General features: G+C 38.0%; 1 protein-coding gene and 1 long non-coding RNA gene across 2 annotated transcripts; both read left to right on the plus strand.

Annotated features, from left to right (window-relative positions):
• The first annotated feature begins 1,489 nt into the window (after positions 1-1,489).
• Positions 1,490-18,294, plus strand: LOC134822141 (uncharacterized). Its single transcript, XM_063833047.1, has 6 exons — positions 1,490-1,789; positions 1,914-1,988; positions 2,210-2,334; positions 16,864-16,978; positions 17,298-17,340; positions 17,629-18,294. Exons 1-6 carry the CDS (start codon positions 1,597-1,599, stop codon positions 17,822-17,824), a joined length of 747 nt encoding a protein of 248 aa, XP_063689117.1. The 5' UTR covers positions 1,490-1,596; the 3' UTR covers positions 17,825-18,294.
• On the plus strand, positions 4,198-7,823 carry LOC134822455 (uncharacterized). Its single transcript, XR_010161188.1, has 3 exons — positions 4,198-4,260; positions 4,402-4,497; positions 7,482-7,823. It is a non-coding gene; the product is annotated as an uncharacterized LOC134822455 (long non-coding RNA).
• Positions 18,295-18,583: the final 289 nt, after the last annotated feature.

Genomic DNA, 18,583 nt, shown 5'->3' on the forward strand with positions numbered 1-18,583 from the left:
AGTCCAAGCTGTTTTTCCAACAGCCCGGAAAACACGTACAATAATGTTGATCGTGATAATTTCATTGAATATCAGAAAATGTTTAAAATTGTCTCCAAAATCGAATAATTCATGACATTAAGAAACACACGGTTGACTCCTCGCTCAAAAGAAACGGGTAATATATAATATTAATACACGGGTAATATATAACTTGTAATTTCGATAAATAAATTCGAATTGAGTTAACAACAAGTGATTTGAGATTATTCAAGGGTTAACAAAGGCTAAAGTCTAATCTAGATAAATGGGAAATCAAAATGTATAACGAATTACAAATTTATAATTAGATTTGTGTGGGTTTCTTAACCGTGCGTATAATCTCGAGGTTTTTAAAAATACTGAGCCGTTCATAATTAGGCTGTATAAAGCTGGTAAATAACGATATCGGTTATTTCGGTAGCACTTTCTTAGTTCCGCAGAAAGGAACGGTATACCATTCTGATGATGTGGAAGATCCTTCACAATGTTGTCCCCAATTGCAGCAATATTAGGTTCACAAAAACATCCAGACATGGTGCCCGAGCAATAATCCCTTCCCTGTCTAGGTTGAGTTCCTTGAGCAACCAGACGACACTCCATGATAGCTCAATTGCTGTAAGAGGACCAAAACTATGGTACAAAGTGCCTGACAGTATTAAAGCTGAAGCTACTTTTGAGTCGTTTAAAGTTAATTTGTCCAAGTTTCTTGCTTTGATACTGGATTCTTTCAAATTAACAGCAGGTTTTGATGAGCCAAAACAAAAAATTTGAATTATAATAACAATGAATACGACAGCGTTTGTAGCACCATTCAGGACCGGTGTTGCGCAACGCAGGTTCGGGATACGAAAATAATCTCAAGGGCAACATTTCCGGGATCTTGATCGACAGAGTAGAGAATAGAGATCTAATGCAAATTGTAGAGAACAGCCATGTGTCAGTTTTCTGACGGAGGGGGCAGGCGTCTGAAAATGGCAAAATCTTGTCACAGCATATGGCCAGTGCTATAAAAGTATAAATGCTATAGTAATATTGATAATATATAAATGTTGCACAGAGCCATGTTGCACAGAGCCAAATTCAAGATCGGACGGCAGGATCATAAACTAGCCTTTACTCACAAAAGCCTGACTTTTTCCGACATTTTTCAAACTCCTCTGTCCCTCTGTCTTCCATTTTGCATTTTTCTAAAACGATGTTATAGTAGATTGATACTGAAATTTGAAGATTTATATCAGTAAACTCATCAAGATGAAATTGTATGTTTCTGTTTTTTGTAAGTGAAAGTCTACACCAAGTTTGATAAGTTTTCCGGGATTCAGCGAAATTTGATAGGATTTGTCACACTAGTCTTGCACGGTCAATAATTCTATAAATTACCTGGGCAACGAACACGACCATAATTACTGTGATGAAACTGGATACTGGATAGCCAGTCAACAGATACTAGAAACACTCAAAATATTATAATTAACAGCGTGCAGGATCATATTTTGATAGGCCACTTTTATATCGTCGAAGATCTTGTCATAAAATTAAAAATTACTATTACACATCTTTCGTGTTCTTGGTGAAATGCTTTCAAAACAAGTTTCAACTGTATACGAGTTAGTTTTTATATTTCTGTACGAAACAGTGGTTTTATTACCGCTGATTATTATGATTGTTTGGACTTTCTCCCATCTTGGTGGACTAGATTTTAGTGAACATGCAGATAACTGGCATCCGATTCTCATGCTTACTGGACTCGTATTTTGTTTCTTTAACGGTAAGTTATTTTTTAAATTATTTATGTTTTTAGGTTGTGTAGATTAATTTGACAAATAGTTTAAATCGATTTGTCTATTCTGTCGGATTAATGTCTTTGATTTAATCAATAAGCGACATTTCAGCGGCAGTGAGCTTCAGGATGCTTCCATTCGAGAAACCTGCCAAGAAAAAGATTCATGCAGCCTTTCATATTACAGGTTTTATACGTCTTTTAAAATTTAAGATCATTTGAAGAGGAATATTAGAATTCTACTGCCGCTACACTTCAAGTTCACAGTTTGTGACATTCTACTTTATAAAACCAATGTCTGAAACGGAGATGAACACTTTCAAACCTGATAAAAATCTAAACTTCCAATTGAAAGTAGTGGGTACGATATTTAATTAACTGAGAACAACTAACCGCATTTACAATCAGGATCAGTGTTAATAGTACTAGGTCTAGTGGCCCAGTTCAGCTATCATCAAAGTAACGGTTACGAGCACCTCTTCTCCTCACATAGCTGGATGGGACTCTTCACTGCTCTCTGCTACATATTGCAGGTATTGTATCACAGTAGCAAGTGCAAAATACAAATAGTATCTCAAATGCTTGTCTTGATTTAATTACTGTATGAAAACTCAAAATGACTGTTCTATAATACTAGGTATATCTAAAATTAAATAATAGAAGCAAAGTTTTATCCAGCTATATATGGTCCACGACTCCACAATTCACAGCACCAGGCTGTGACAGACAGACAAGTCGTGTTGGATATACCTTATCGGACCTTATTTGGTAGAGCAAGAGACGCGAAATCTCGAGGTTCTGGGATCATTCCCCAGTTGTCCCTAGTTTTTCAGAATTAATCATCACATATAGACAGCATGAGAGTAGGCCCTGCCATCTCGAAGTGATAATAATAATTAAATGTTTCGCAGATTGGCAATTGATCGGTGTAGTTGGTGTTGTACACACTGCACTGATAACGATATCACGTTGAACGTGTAATATAAATATAGTGTGGATAGATGCGAATATATATTCTAAATAACTGAAAAAATCTAATTGAATAATTGGAAGAGAATCAGGCCTAGCTGAACCAAGCGGGGAGTTAATACACCTTTCACAAGCAAGAGCCACTTTGGTCTACTTGCTGTGAGGTGTCTCAGCTACACCTACATGGGTTGGGGGTCCCCCCAAGGTTGTTAAATACGTATTACTATTAGGAGGGAATACGAATTGGAATACGAATACGTATTATTATTAATCCTCGAAATTTGACGTATTACGAAAAGGTGTGTCGTGCGCGCAAAAAATTGTTTGCTTATCGGATTATCCATGAAATTTGATTACAAATTTAAGTTATCATGTATAAGTATAACTGCACTCCTTTAATGCATGATCAATGATGAGGGTGGCGCGCAGCTGTAGTGTATGTACTAAGAGCGTCAACTTGCGGGTGAACATTTTGTGTCTCAAAACCCAACATATTATACATCATTGGAAAGGTCTCATTGAGTAGAGTCATATGGTACCAAGTTTTGGGGAAATGGCTGCTCCTAGCGGAAGTTATAACCCGTCAAAGTCCCAAAAATGATCAATTTAGAAAATGGGGCGGGACATCGTGTTCTTAAATTTTTTACGAAATTTTTTTACAGAATATTGTTAATCACACTTTTTTACACAAGATTTGCTGTATGCCGTAATTTTATTTTCCGATATTTGAATCAAAAATAATTTTTATTTGGATTTCAAAGTACGCGCTACGCCGCGCAGTTGGAAATTGCAATAAGGAGATTTAACCAAATTTTTTGTTGCGCCATTTTTATTCTCATATCAAATATGCGCTGATACTTTTCGGTCGAATTTCTTTTTGTTGCCGCTCATAGCAATTAGCATAGAGCCTCAATGCACACACCGTATATTTAGTTTGGTAGTAGTTGTTTTGTTGCACTTTGTAATGCAGATGTTACTAAATGATCTTGAGAGGGTATTTAATATAACTGAGTTAGTGTTACTGCGTTTTGGCTGCGATGTGCTGGAGACTACTAGAAACTTGTTCTAGTATAGAATAGCTTAGTGGATCAGGATGTTGCTAAATTATATCCCTTGTTACACTCGTTTAGTTCTGGACAGGATTTGAACGTTTTACACTTTTATCAGATCATTTCAATCATGCTTCATACCGAAATTACAATTAACCCATTCAAGCCTTGTATAAACAATAACGGACAGTATTCTGTGTTAGAAAAAATATATGTACTTCCAATCGAATCGTGCAATTGCCTTGGTACACAGGTGCACATTCTTTGATGCCCGAAACGCATTCCAAGCTCTAGATATCTGCCTTCAATAATGGCCTATAATCACATTTGCCAAAAAACAGCTGCTTTGTAATGCTGGTGTGTCCCACTTAGTTGATTATCTTAGTTAAGCTGTAATATCGAACTCGAAGACCTGTTTCGTTATTATTTCTTGAAATGCAGGTATTTGAAGGTTTTGAAGCAATTTTTTTCAATTAATCTATTTTCCTGGTGTAGAAACAGACCTAACTTGATGTATGTTGTTTATTCTAATTAAAGTATATTTGAATTTAAACTATGAACTTCAAATATCATTATTTCTAGCTGAACCAGAATTTCCTTTGGGACGAGATGCTTTCCTGACAAACATTATTGTATGCTGATATAATAATTAACAACCGATCCTATGGGCTGAAATATGTAAGTACTCTGTTCAAGCTTGATGTGACCTTTTTTATCTTAGTATACTTATGACTGCTTTAGCTCAGCCTTTATAATAAGAGATAACCTCTTACCAAGCGATTGTGGAGAGAAATGACAGTCCTATTTACCATTACCATTTTACAACTATTTAACAGTACCACCAACTGACTGTAATTTTCAAGCAAGAATTATTACTGATGAAAACCCATTAAATACCTAAAACTGCGTTGTACAAACACACTTGTTTATTGATAGTTAACATTAAGGATGGTTGATGCCTGTTAAGTTCATTACAGTGGAGTTCCCACCTACGAGTGGTGGCTGAGAGGTGGCGTGCCTGAGAGGTGGCGCGCCTGAGAGGTGGCGCGCCTGAGAGGTGTCGCGGTGTATGCAGAGTATGATAATGTCAGCCTTGCCGTGGACGCGATAATTCAAACGTAATGAAAGCTAATGTCAGCTGCGCCGCAAGGCTGACATTATCATACTCTGCATACATCGCGCCACCTCTCAAGCGCGCCACCTCTCAGTTTACCACTCGTAGGTGGGAACTCCACTGTTATGCTCATCTACTTACCAGTTTATTTGCAGCCAATTCTTATCATTGTGACTTTAGCAAGTGGATATTTTCAATGCAACATTTAAACATCGTTTTTAGGCAAGATTGGGCAATTTGGTTTTGATCACTGGATTGATCACCAAAAGTTACTTAATTGAATAATAATTTGAAACTAAATCATTCGAAATCACTGATTAAGTGCCATTGATTGAGTGAAGAAATCACAGATTAAGTGCCAGAATCATGTATCCGTGCCAGATCTTAAAATGGTCATAACTCGACTTAGTTGTAAACAACGAACTTGAAGTTATAGGAAAGCACTTCAATTATCAAACCAAGTCCAAATGTGTCTGGAAATTTTGGAGTTCCTAACTCAAAACGTTCTCAATTTATGGTGACAATAGAGAAAAAGAGGGAGTGTACAACCCTATACAATCTCACTAGTGACGGTATACCTTTATTTACTTTTGAAACACTGATACAGTCTGAGTTCTTTAGCTTTGATCAGTATCTGATGAACGGTGCAAGAGTTTCAAAATGATACTTTGACAGCTCTGGGTTTTTCAGCAGACATATTCCCAATTTGAGCAGCTTCGAAGCGTGGCTTTTCTGCAATTTGTTCAAACACATCACAAATTTGATCGCCAAGTTTCTCTCCTGTATCCTCCTTGAGACTAAAAATGAAGACATTTCTGCAATCTGCTGCGATCTTCTTCAGATACAACATTCCAAACTACTTTCTTCAAGTTTTCTGCCGTGAAAGTGGAGACAGAGCTGGGGCCTGGGGGAAGGGTTTCCTCTGCATTTTTTGCTGATTTCTGAGCACTGATGATTTCACTTTTCATTTCCTCTATCTTTTTATTCGTGGAGAATACGCTGATATTAGACAATACCCTAAAACGCATCAAAAAGGTGCTTTACTAGAACGTCCTTGTTTGGTTTCTTGAACTTCTCGAATGTGATATCACTATCTTCATCAAAGTTTATTGTCTTCATTACCTCAACCCAAATACCAAGATCATTAGAAGCATCTGAAAGCTGGTCAAAATGTTTACTTGACTACATTAGAGAGTCTAAGTACACATCTTCCATAACGTACTCACAATTGTATAGCACCGGACACAAAGTAGCAGATAAGTCGTCGAATTATAGCAATAAGAGATGCACATGTAAGAAATGTAGTAAATCAAAGTTCTCACTTTTTAGTCCCCGTCGGATCACATGATTTCTCTCCGCATAGAATTGGTTCCCAATTAGTGGTTTTACAGTACCGTCGAGCTAGAATAAAGACTCCATATGAGTGTGTTACGTATTGTTAAGCTAGGATCTTAGCATTAAGCAATAAGGTGTCAGAGAGCTAAGAGACGACAGGGAGTGATAGACAAGGTTCGACCGGGATCCCGGTTTAATCCCGGATTTTTTGAAAAACTGAAGTTTGAAGCAAAATTATTTACCAATTAATAAACAAAACACTGTCAGAGTCGAGTGCCAATTTGTTGGGTAAGCTGTGCTTGTGCTTTTTATCAGTTGCGGATACCAGATTTTAGTGTAAGTGTTAAGTGCTGGTTTTCTTAGCTATGATCCCGATCCCAAATCTGGCTGAATCCCGGTCCCGGCGTATACCTGGTTCCGGCACTCCTTTCCAGTCCCGGCCAAAAAAGCAGTCCCGGTCGATCCTTGGTGACAGAAGGGGCGGTAAATAATGTTTTGTTTCTGATGTTGGTCAAAGAGCGTACTGTTTAGCATTGAACCTACACAGTTTTAGTACCCCTCACTTGAGTACTAGTGAACCAGGCCATAGTCCATGACAACTAATTGGGAACCAATTCTGTGCGGAGACAAACCATGTGATCCGACGGCCAAGGGGACCAAAAAGTGAAAACTCTGATTTACCGCACTATTTATCTTTCCCCAAACTGTACTGTAAGTCGGGGTTTTACTGTATATATTATCACGAAGATCAGCCCAGGCTAGTAATTGCCATCCTGATATTTAAAGTAAATACCATTTTATTTAGAAAATAAGTGCTTACTTTCTATCACCATCTTATCAGTAATACTAGGCAAAATAGTGATACGTATACATATAATATAGTGCAGAGTGCTACATAGAGATCAATTGTTTCATCTTAAGTTTGTTACGCAGCTTACGCTCATACCTGGTAGTGGTAGTGGTACCAGTAGTAGTGATAGATTGCCCGACCCTAATCGGGGGTTTTAATCACGTGCTTCATGCTTGTTATAGGTGGTTATCAGCTTTTATGTTCTAAAAATTATAGCGCTCATTGTAAGACGAAGGTTCAATGTTGGTATGGTTTTAATTAAATTAGTTACCCAGAATTTTATTAAGATATTGTAACGTAATAGCTTTTTGAGTTCCGTTATTTTGTTTAAGAGTAATTGTTATTCAAAACATATAATTTCAGGTGTTAAAAGCTTGGAGCAAGACACATTACGATCGATGGCGTTCGCTGACTGATGCATTGCTATTTACTGCTGACTAGCTTATCCTTTTGTTGCCTCTAATCAGTGATGAACACCAATTAGAATCAATCGATTTAATTCACAGGATATTACGATTGTTTACAAGGGCCCTAGCACCTGTAGTTTAAGTTATTCGATTCGATTATTATTAAATAACGCCATTTTTCTTTTTCTGATCTATTATTAGAGCTGTCAATGTCTTCATCTTATATTTATTGCTGCGATGTTTTACTTTATTTTATATATCAGTTGAGACTAATTAATGAATTTGACAAATTTACAAGTTTTAGATTTTTGATAATATTTGATATTTCGCCATATTTATAAATGTGTTATCAGCTGTAGTCAATAACTACACGATATGTAATGTATTTGATTTCTGTTTGTGTGTACAACCACTCCCGTGCATAGTAAAGCAGGCGGAGACTTGCACGTGCACGTGTAAAGAATTTGGAGCTAAATTTCGATCATTTACTGTTGAGTTTAGAGTGTTCTACGAAATAATAGCATGTATCTTCGGTTGTGATTTAAATTTTATGATTACGATTTTATGATACGATCATAAAAATTGATTTCTAGCTTCCTTCCTGTGACAACGGATTTTCTAGTATGTCTTTAGAGTAAAATAAAGGTCGAGACATATTTATATGGTACGAAATTCGGGGATTTTGGAAAAAAATGGGAAAAAATCCCCATATTTTTGTACTGAATTTCTGAAATTTCGTACTGAATTACTGAATTTCTGAAAAAAATCCCCATATTTTCGTTCCCCCATAATTTCGATCCCCGCTAATTATGATCCACATAAATATGTCTTGTAAGGTATGCAATGCACCACATACGATGGAATCAAACATTATACTTCGATCAATTATGCGCAATATCACGAACATCTTCTAGACCGGCAACAGAAATCAAACTAAAATGATGCTAAATTCATCTTGTATTATACTGATTACAATTACGATTCACTCGATGTCAGAATAAATTCGGGAACTAAGACTTGTGAAATGGTAGATACCATAATCTATATTTTAATACTCACTATTAGGGATACGGACAGCATTACAGCAATAGTCTTTAATGCTCAATAAACCCCTCGCATGTTTGGGTGTACTTCAGCATACTAGTTGCATAACATAAAGATTTAAGATATAACCTGATCTCGTTCTATTAACAAACGGTTCTAGATACAGTTGGGAGCAAGCAGGCCATAAATGGGGGCACCAGGCCACCATTTCATTAATCATTAATTTATGTATTGGTTTATTAAGTAATTAGTGACGTGGCTAATTACTAGCTGAACTCTCTACAATTAACTCCAATTATAGTTGTTAATAACTAGTTTCAGAATAAGTTAGATTCACATTCGACACAAAAACCGAGAATGCACTCTGGCATTGTTCGTGCGCTGCTCGGGAGAGCACGTTTCCTTGATTTGTGAGGGGATTTCACACTTGTATGAGTTCCCTGGTATTTGGAACATTTTCAGGTGGTTTAATGGTTAGTACGGGGGGGTACCAATGGCATAAATGGCATAATGGAGAATTGGCCAAACAAAATTTCCATTTATGCCATGAAATTTCTATGCCATTTGATGAATTTTATGCCATTTGTCTCCATTCTATGCCATTCGAAATATGAAATTTTAAAACTTTGAACTGAGAATTTAATTTAACGAATTGTCTGCACCCCACTAGTACTGTCCACCTTTATCTCTATTTATTGTACTACAACATCTATTTTCACCCATTAAATTCCTCAAAATATCCCTAGCAATGGGCATTATTGATTATAATTACGTTCAATGTATATCAATATGATATGATGATTTGGTTGATTGTGGACAAGTGACCGGGCAGTATGGCATAGTACACGCTACACACCGTATAACAGAGAGGACAGTCGACTGAATGCTCCCAGTCAATCGGATATCCAAATTAACAGTGGAAAACTGTAACATTACCAACTCGATTAAAATATTATTTGTTAATGGTGTGTACAGAATACAGATGTATCGTGTCGGGACCGTGTTCATGTAGAATGTTTTGAAATTTAAACATTTTCACAAGATTGATAATGATCTGTGTTTCGAATGGGTAGCCTCTTAAAAGTAATATTCATTGATATCTCGATGAACCTGTATATTAGTATTACATAACAGTTCACCAAATGACCTGAAATACTTGCTTCCTATTATACAAAATTATGATGACATAATATATTGCTTAAATATCTTCATATTCACTGCTGCATGGCAACATAGCACTCCTTAATTATTTTTCTATAATAACGTTAATCTAGTATAATCATTGTAGGATTTTGAACATCTCACAATTTGGGCTGTAGGACTGTAGAGCGGGGGACTGTATGGCGTACTTGGTCAAAAGTAGGACCCTAGAGCGGAGTCAAATCGCCAGGGTAGGAATCTAGAGCGGAACCCCCTTACCGGAACCATACTATAAGGACCCTAGAGTGGAGTCAAATCGCCAGGATAGGACTCTAGAGCGGAACTCCCTTACCGAAACCATACTATGAGGACTCTAGAGCGGTACCCACATGTAAATTTTGGAGCGGTTAGAAATTTGAGATCGGACTGTAGAGTGGACTTGGTCGGAAGATTGAAATCAGATTAGATACAACTCGTGATTGATTATTATAATTGTGAGATTAGAATAATTCATGGAGTTGTTGAAGCAGAAAATTGTCCTAGATTATTTATATTATACATCATATCATATTGTAATTTTTAGATACGTTAGACAATTGTTCGGTATAAACTTCTTCCATTTGACTGAAATATCCTGATGCTACTCTAAAATGCAAAAAGATTCTTTGATAAAGAAGTATAATTATGAACTGGTCGATGTGATTTCGCTAAGCGAAATACCGACCAAGTACGTGCACTCAAGCAGATCATTTAGGAATGAGGATCTCATCGCGTGACACTTTAGCACCTACTAAGGGTATCTCATGTTCAGTCTAGTGACAGGGTATGTTCCAGATCAGATCCCATCGCATAGCGGTTCTTGTTAGTGATTTCGATAGTGCAGTATAAATGTCACAGAATTTAGTTTAGTATATCACATTCGATTCCTACTCCTCTTCACAACTATCTACAATATGCTGAGTAACAGTTATTACTTAACTCTTCCTGAGAAGGCCGTCTTCATCCGGGGACGAACAGCTGAGGTGGGTACGGGAGAACGGACTGAAGAAGGACTACGACGAAGGAATTAACGACCCCCTTACCAATTCCTGGACTTCAGGTCCTGTTCGAGTGTGGATACGTAGACTTATGCACTATGCAGCTTGCCTTTCTCCCAGTGGACGATGTTCTCCCTTCTTTCATGGAGCTCCTAGATCTTATACCCTCCCACCTTGGCCTCGACGACTTCCTTAACTACTTCATGACGAATTGGGTACAGGGAGTTTCCACCGCTCGTAGCACCAAACCTGCCCGCTTTCCTCCGCAATCCTGGAACCTCGTCGACCGGACTACCTGCAACTTCAACTACGCAGAGGCCTTTGTTGGGACACTGTTACCCAACTATCTGGACCTTTCTTCAAGCCGTCTACATAGAACAGTCCACTACAGATGAGATGATGCTCAAGGAGAGTTACGGGGATGCTCCTCCTGCAAAACGAGCCCGTCAGCGTACCAAGGATAGCCGACTGGCACATTTAGTAAAAGTCTACGACGATCATGACATTGTCTCACTCTCCCACCTTGACATGTTGAGGAACGTGATGGTCGAGGAACTGAGTGAACTATTTTAAGATATTTGATTCGCAGTATTAATGTATAATAAGTTGTATCAATTCTATCATCATTATGTGACGACTATTATTAATCATTGATTAAAAAACATAGCTCAATCTTCAAAACTTTACTCTCAAATTTCTAACCGCTCTAAAATTTGCATGTGGGTACCGCTCTAGAGTCTTCATAGTATGGGTCCGGTAAGGGAGTTCCGCTCTAGAATCCTACCTTGGCGATTTGACTCCGCTCTAGGGTCCTCATAGTATGGGTCCGGTAAGGGGGTTCCGCTCTAGAGTCCTACCCTGGCGATTTGACTCCGCTCTAGGGTCCTACTTTCGAATTTGCTTTTCTTGAATAGTCAAATGTTTGGTATATGTTTGATATAATACATTTCTATTTTCTTTATTTGTCATATGAATCTTTAAAGATCATTCCAAGCGTTATAAAGCATGAAACATGTCTCTTATTCAAGTACTAATAATATTTGCGAATTTAAAGTCATCCTAAAGGTCAAATATGAAGACCTAGATTCATGGCATAAATTGGCATAAATGGAGAATTGGCCAAACAAAATTACCATTTATGCCATGAAATTTCTATGCCATTTGATGAATTTTATGCCATTTGTCTCCATTCTATGCCATTGGTACCCCCCCCCCCCCCCCCCCCCCCCCCCCCCCCCCCCCCCCCCCCCCCCCCCCGTTAGTACTTGTCCCTAACAATTAAAAAAACCGAGTTTCGACATCTTGACCCACTCAGGCCTCTCCCAGGGGCCACGCCCACCCCAAAATTACTGAAATCCAAGTCAAATCAAGAATGAGAATCTTTACCCTTGTATGGGATTTATGTTCCGGGGTATTTGGAACATGCTTAGGATGTTTAATAGTTATTACCTGTCCCAAACCATCAGAAAGACCGAGTTTCGACATCTTGACTCACTCAGGCCACTCCCAGGGGCCTCGCCCACCCCAAAATTACTGAAATCCAGGTCAAATCAAAAATGAGAATCTTTACCCCTGTAGGAGATTTATGTTCCGGGGTATTTGGAACATGATTTGGTGGTTAGATAGGAAGTACCTGACCCCAACAACCAGAGAAACTAATTTTCGACGTCTTGACCCACTCAGGCCACTCCCAGGGACAATTCGAAACTATTTTTAGGGGATTTGAAATCCGTGTCAAATCCCCTACAAAATCCCCAACAAAATTCAGGGAAACGTCTTCTGCTACGTTACTCGGAATTGTAACGCGCAATTTAACAATTTGTAGACAAAGAAGCGCGCCGCGAACCACGCGGAATATCAATTGTCTCTTCAAGTATTTCAAACTCTGTTGACAAAATAAATTGATTGTGACTCTAATAATGGATTACAAATTACGGCATACAGCAAATCTTGTATAAAAAACTGTGATAAACAATATGCTGTTAAAAAAATTTGTCAAAAAGTTTAAGAACACGATGTCCCGCCCAATTTTCTGAAGTGACAATTTTTGGACTTTGACGGGCTATAACTTTCGCTAGGAGCAGTCATTTCCCCTATACTTGGTACCAAACGACTCTACTCAATGAGACCTTTCCAATGATGTATAATATGTTGGGTTTTGAGACATAAAATCTCACCCGCAAGTTGACGCTCTTAGTACATACACTACTGTAATGTTTAATTTTGACAAATCAGCGCATTACGGCGTATTATGGCGTATTCGTGGACGTATTATTAACAATCCATAGAAATTACTTGTATCACGTTGCGACCCCCACGGTCGTTTCACTATGGTGACGATACAGGGGGGACGATACAGGGGAGCACCTCGTGCGCGGCGGGTCATACAAATCAACGTATGACAAGAAATTACCGTATTACGGCGTATTACGACGTATTCTTTATTGGAACCGAATACGTCGTATTATTTTACGAAAATTTGACGTATTTAACAACCTTGGTCCCCCCTTTTCTTTTTTTGTGGCTTTGCTGTTTGGTCTGCACTGATCACCATTATTTAGGACTGGACATGATTTAGTGTTTTAAAGTGTGGGAGCTTGGCCGGGAGTAACTCTTTGAGGGAATATCTTCGATCAGATTTGCAAGGGTTTTGCTTGACTGTCCTTTTTTCCAGTTCCCGCTCTCATTAGCAATTCATCAAAAGCGTTTTTTCCATGGGATTTATTTTCGTTGACTTACACATTGCGTAGTCTGAACTCTGATATCATTGTGGTAATTTAATTTCCCGAAGCTGCAAAATTTTGCAGTTTTTAATTTCCGGGTGCAGATAATTACATAGACTTAAAATAGAATTAAAGATGTACCAAGCGCTTAAGGGCAGTTGCAATCTATAACATGTTCCAGTTTTGCAGTTTCCCGTGCATTGTAATTTTCAGCTCTCCTCTCTCTAATTGCAGCTCTCTCTATAATTAGAGAGAGAGAGAGCGCGACTTAGGGAGATTGATATTTTGGCTAGTTCAATAAAGTTATAGACCCCGTCCCCTACACCTTGGATGGAAACGATATACCAGCATGCAGCAAGCAGCACACTCAAGGCAGCTCAGCTCTACTTCAACTCCGATTATACCGACGCAACTTCGATTACACCAACGTAACGGAAACATCACGTTGTCAGATCAGGGTTTGGCGTATCACTTCATTAATAAACCCATCTGCTATTCCTTTTGCGCTTAAGTTTTAATATGTCTTTACTTACGTAAGTTTTAATATGACTTTACTACTTACGTAACGATCTATTATGACTTTACTTACGTCTTCACGTCTTATTGCAATCTAAAGCATTTCAACTAAGCATTTTCTCTAAAGCTGGTAACCTGCCACTCTTTAACTAATTATTAACCATGATCCTCTTCTAAGTTTTTAGCTTTTACTTTATAAATTCATCTACTATTTCTCTGCGCTGACGTTTTATTATGACTTTACTCATGCCATCACCTTTCTTTTATCTGTCATCTTACATTTTCATCAGCACCCTTCTCATCAGCTGGTAACCTGCTAAGTTTTAACATATGGATATACTTCTATTTTAGATTCTGTTTTGGTCACTTATTTTACAACTTAAGTCGGCAGAGTCTTATTGCTCGCGCATTTGCTTGCTTAAATTTTAGCCCTCTTTACTCTCGCTTGCGCTCCCCTTAGTGTCACAAACACTAGTGTAGGGCTCCTTTTCGACTGAGTCCTGTTTCCCTTGCTCATGCTCGCTAGTTAGTGCCGTATTTTTGTTCACACACTCCCGCGCACGTAGCATTTTTTTTTACAGCTAGGCACTGGAAGATGACTTCATTTTGCACAGTGTAAACATTCAATCGAATAACAGCACAACTACGGTGCACATTAAAAACAATGTTAATTTAGGCCTTCTTTCGGACTTCTTCTCAGTGATTAAAGTGCTGCTACCTAGCCCTGCCTACCATTGAACTGTAATTCAAAACGTTCTTTTGGTGTTGCCGTACTGCACTCTCCTCGTTCACTTGCCTGGCCAAGTGCAGTGTGGCGGCTCCTTAACCACTATTGTAGGCTTTGTGTGTATATTTTAGGCCATATAAAATTGGCTGGACAGCTCTTGACCACCCATCACAGCATGCACCTCAACCTCTCCCACGTAACCTCCTTGTGGACCACTCTCTAGTAAACTCTTTACCACTATAATTATCCCACTATTACTGTTTTCCCCATTCTTCATTTTATTCGGATCTCATATTGTGCACACTCTTTTAGTGATATGTTTCAATCTCCATTGCGACATGTTTCAAGTTAATATCTTCAGCCCACTTATTATCTTTAGTAGTTTAATTTCCCCTTACTCTGTGCCTAGCACTTCACTCTCATTAGTCTGCATTTAGTGTTTAAGCCATTAGTAACCCTTCTCTCCTTGTTTTCACTGTCCGTTTACCCAGCATCGTGATAATTACCTGCACTACTTTATTTATTCTACCTCCTCCTACACGAGGAATTCTTAACACGTGGCTACATCACGAGTTACCCAGCATAGTGATCTTTACCGGATACTTTAATTTTTCTCGACAATTTGTCCCTCTTTGTTGTGATATGTTTCATTCTCTATTGCGACAAGTTAACCAGTTATTAGCTTCAGCCCACTTATTATCTTCTAGTAGTCTATATATACCCTCTTTACTTTATAACCTCATGGTTGTGGCACTTAATTCTAGGGTGTTTTAGTCATTAACAGTTAATCTTCCGATTTTACGGTCTGTCATACGTTCACTCAGCACCTGTACTGATTACCTGTATTAATCACTAATCTCCATCTCTTTGTTTTTCCCAGCCGCTAATCTGTAGCTCACTTTTAATCGACCCAGTTTAGACCTCATGTCATTTAGATCTTCTTTGTTGAGACAAGTTTTCAGATAATGGTTTTATAATTACGGTACTGAGCAGTACTATTTATCACAACTACCTATTTATATAAGTATATAGCACACTTCACAATCGACCCATCTCTAGACCCAATCATGCAAATGAGTTTATGTCACCATCACCTACAACAAGAGTTTGTTACCAGCATCACGGACAAAGGATAGGACAAAGAAGACACTATCTGCCACACTTATAGAGCCTGGCAAACTCTAATCAAAGGTAAGTCTGGCAGTGGTTCACACTCTGTTGATATCTCTTTAATGAGACTTGATTGAGGCCTCTCAACTTCCCTAGTTGAGTGTGTCCCACAACCAAGCTCATTGCCTAGAAGTCCTGCATTATTATAATGAACCTGGACATACGTGGCAAGTATAAGCTCTTGAAACCAAACCAACCAAACCAAATAACATGTATAAGTATATAGCAGTATATAGAGGCTAGTTCTCTATGAATCAGGAATCTCATGTCTACAGTATCGAATTATAATCAGTGCGCAGTTAATATATATTATACCATATTAGGAACCCATATACCATATATTTTTTTTGAAACGGAGAAAAGTGGTTTCCAGAAAACATTTTAGGAAACTAAAGGCATGAAGCTTTCCTAGCACTGCTGTCTGTTTCATTACCTCCCCTGAGCTGAGTAATATGAACTATAACAACGTCAGACTGCAGACAATGTCCTTGGCAACACGATTTACCGTAATATATTTAGAGGCTGGAACAAGTTTGTAATGTTGGCGGGGACTAGCTCATGAACTATGTTGTTGACAGTTGAGTGCCATAATTTCGTTGACTTTTTCCGCAAAGTGCCCCTTGAAAACATCATATACTAGTAGAGTTTTCTGTGCCTCCAGCAGACCAAGGAGAACCTTTCTGTCGTTAACTTACGGCACAATAAAGTTCTCATAGTTGTCATATTCTGGACAAAAAGTTCGAATTTTTGAAAAAAATTTAACGGACTTTAACTTGGACGGACCTTAAATGAACGGACTTTATTTGAACGGACATTAAGATGAACGTTAAGGCCTCCAGCGTTCAATTAATGTCCGTCGAAATAAGGTCCGATAAGGTAATTAAACAAAGATAAGCTAAGCTATAACAGAGATATAATTTAGCAACGAATGTAAAAGTGTGATTTTTGCACTGTAACCTAAACATTGCCTCTGATCCACAGGTACTACTAAGTTTAGGAGTGTTCCAAGACTTCACCCCCAACCTGAACATTCCTTTAAGAGTTCGCTACAAGCCCCTACATGTGGTGCTAGGAACCGTCCTACTTATTGCAGCAGGTTAGAATTAGATGGCAGCATAGTTTTAATAATTTCAACACTACTACATATATAACAAATAATTTGAGCCTGAAGATGGCGTTGACGCCGAAAATAAGCCTACATTCCTAACTTCATGTTTCATTTGTCCTTGTCTCTTCCAACCGGATATTATCCAACTATCAGTAGATGGTAGCATGTTTAAAACTTACCCATGTTCGAAATTGATAACTACAGGCTACTAGCTAGTAGCTGATGGAAAAATTATTAATTGTGTTACAGCCAATACATTGTAATTGTATGTATTATTTGTAATAGTTCAATGATATGTATTATTCAGGTCTTACGATTGCCATGGGGGTGACGGAAAAGGCAGCTTATGCGTGAGAATAATTTTTAAAACTAAAGGCTGTGCTTATTTCAACAACACGTGATGTAACAGTAACAAAAAACTAAAACATTTTCGGTCAAAGTTCTAGTCGATTCAAAACTTTTACAAAAGTTTCAAATCAACTAGACCTTTGACCGAAAATGTTTTTGTTTTTTTTGTTGTTTTTTTTTTCGGTCAAAATTCTAGTTATAAAGTTGCAATTTTTATCAATGTTATCACTGGTACGTGGTACTCAACTGGTAGATCACCTTATAGTTCTAACAACTGTCCCTCCCAACAGAAACCTCCAATACGGATCATCCAGTCAGTGGTACCTAGTTCACGGTGTTATCACTACTGTTTTCCTATCTCTAGCAGCTACCTTCACCATCATATCAGCAAAACCTGTCTCTGCACTACCCAATACAGCAGAACCACGCCCACCACAGATGGTTGAAGCAGAGACCACGTCCGACAAAGTTGCAGACAAAACTTAGATCAAGAAACATATAGTATTATTTCTTTGTTTTAGGTTAGTTGTTGATTCGGAACAATGATAATGTCATAACGAGGTAGCGGGAGTTGCTAGCTATCAGCTATGACAGTTCACAACTAGGACAGAAATAATCTATTGGTAGGTTACGTGCGAATGGGCTAAGTTACAATTCTTTGTCTACGTTGATTTTTGTGACAGATGTTAATTGACAGAAATCGTTCATGCTGAATGCTGATTGCAGATTGGTTTATTTTCTATCATCTGGTGGATTGTCAGTTCAGCTCTAAGCTTCATTTGCAACATTAAAGGTGCCGATAACAAAGATTGCCGGCAGTACGCTTCCATAAATACTGAAACTATTTTCTACATCGGCCGCTTTAAAATGTGTTCTTTAGCTAAGTTTTGTGTCAATTTAAAAATATGATTTGTAAAGTTCTATAGTTCGAAATGATAATCTAAGTTTTATCATGATAACCGTAAAGTTTGATTTTGTCAAAAATTATAAAAGTGAAAAATCCACTTTTTATGTGGTACACCCTGCACTGTGGCTGTAAATGTAGTACTAGTTCTACTACTACTAGCTGCGAACACATATTAATCATCATATTCTCCCAAAACCTCTCGCACTTACCACTTACAATCAGAGTCAATAATATGGTATTATTATAAGTATAGTTCAGCTAGTATTATAGTCTACTAAGTACTACTGCTAGTGCTCATGACGCATATTACTTTGTTAGTTTGTCAATCTGTTGCATTT

This window comes from Bolinopsis microptera, chromosome 10, assembly GCF_026151205.1.
Source record: "Bolinopsis microptera isolate Bmic1 chromosome 10, MBARI_Bmic_1.0, whole genome shotgun sequence".
NCBI lineage: Eukaryota > Metazoa > Ctenophora > Tentaculata > Lobata > Bolinopsidae > Bolinopsis > Bolinopsis microptera.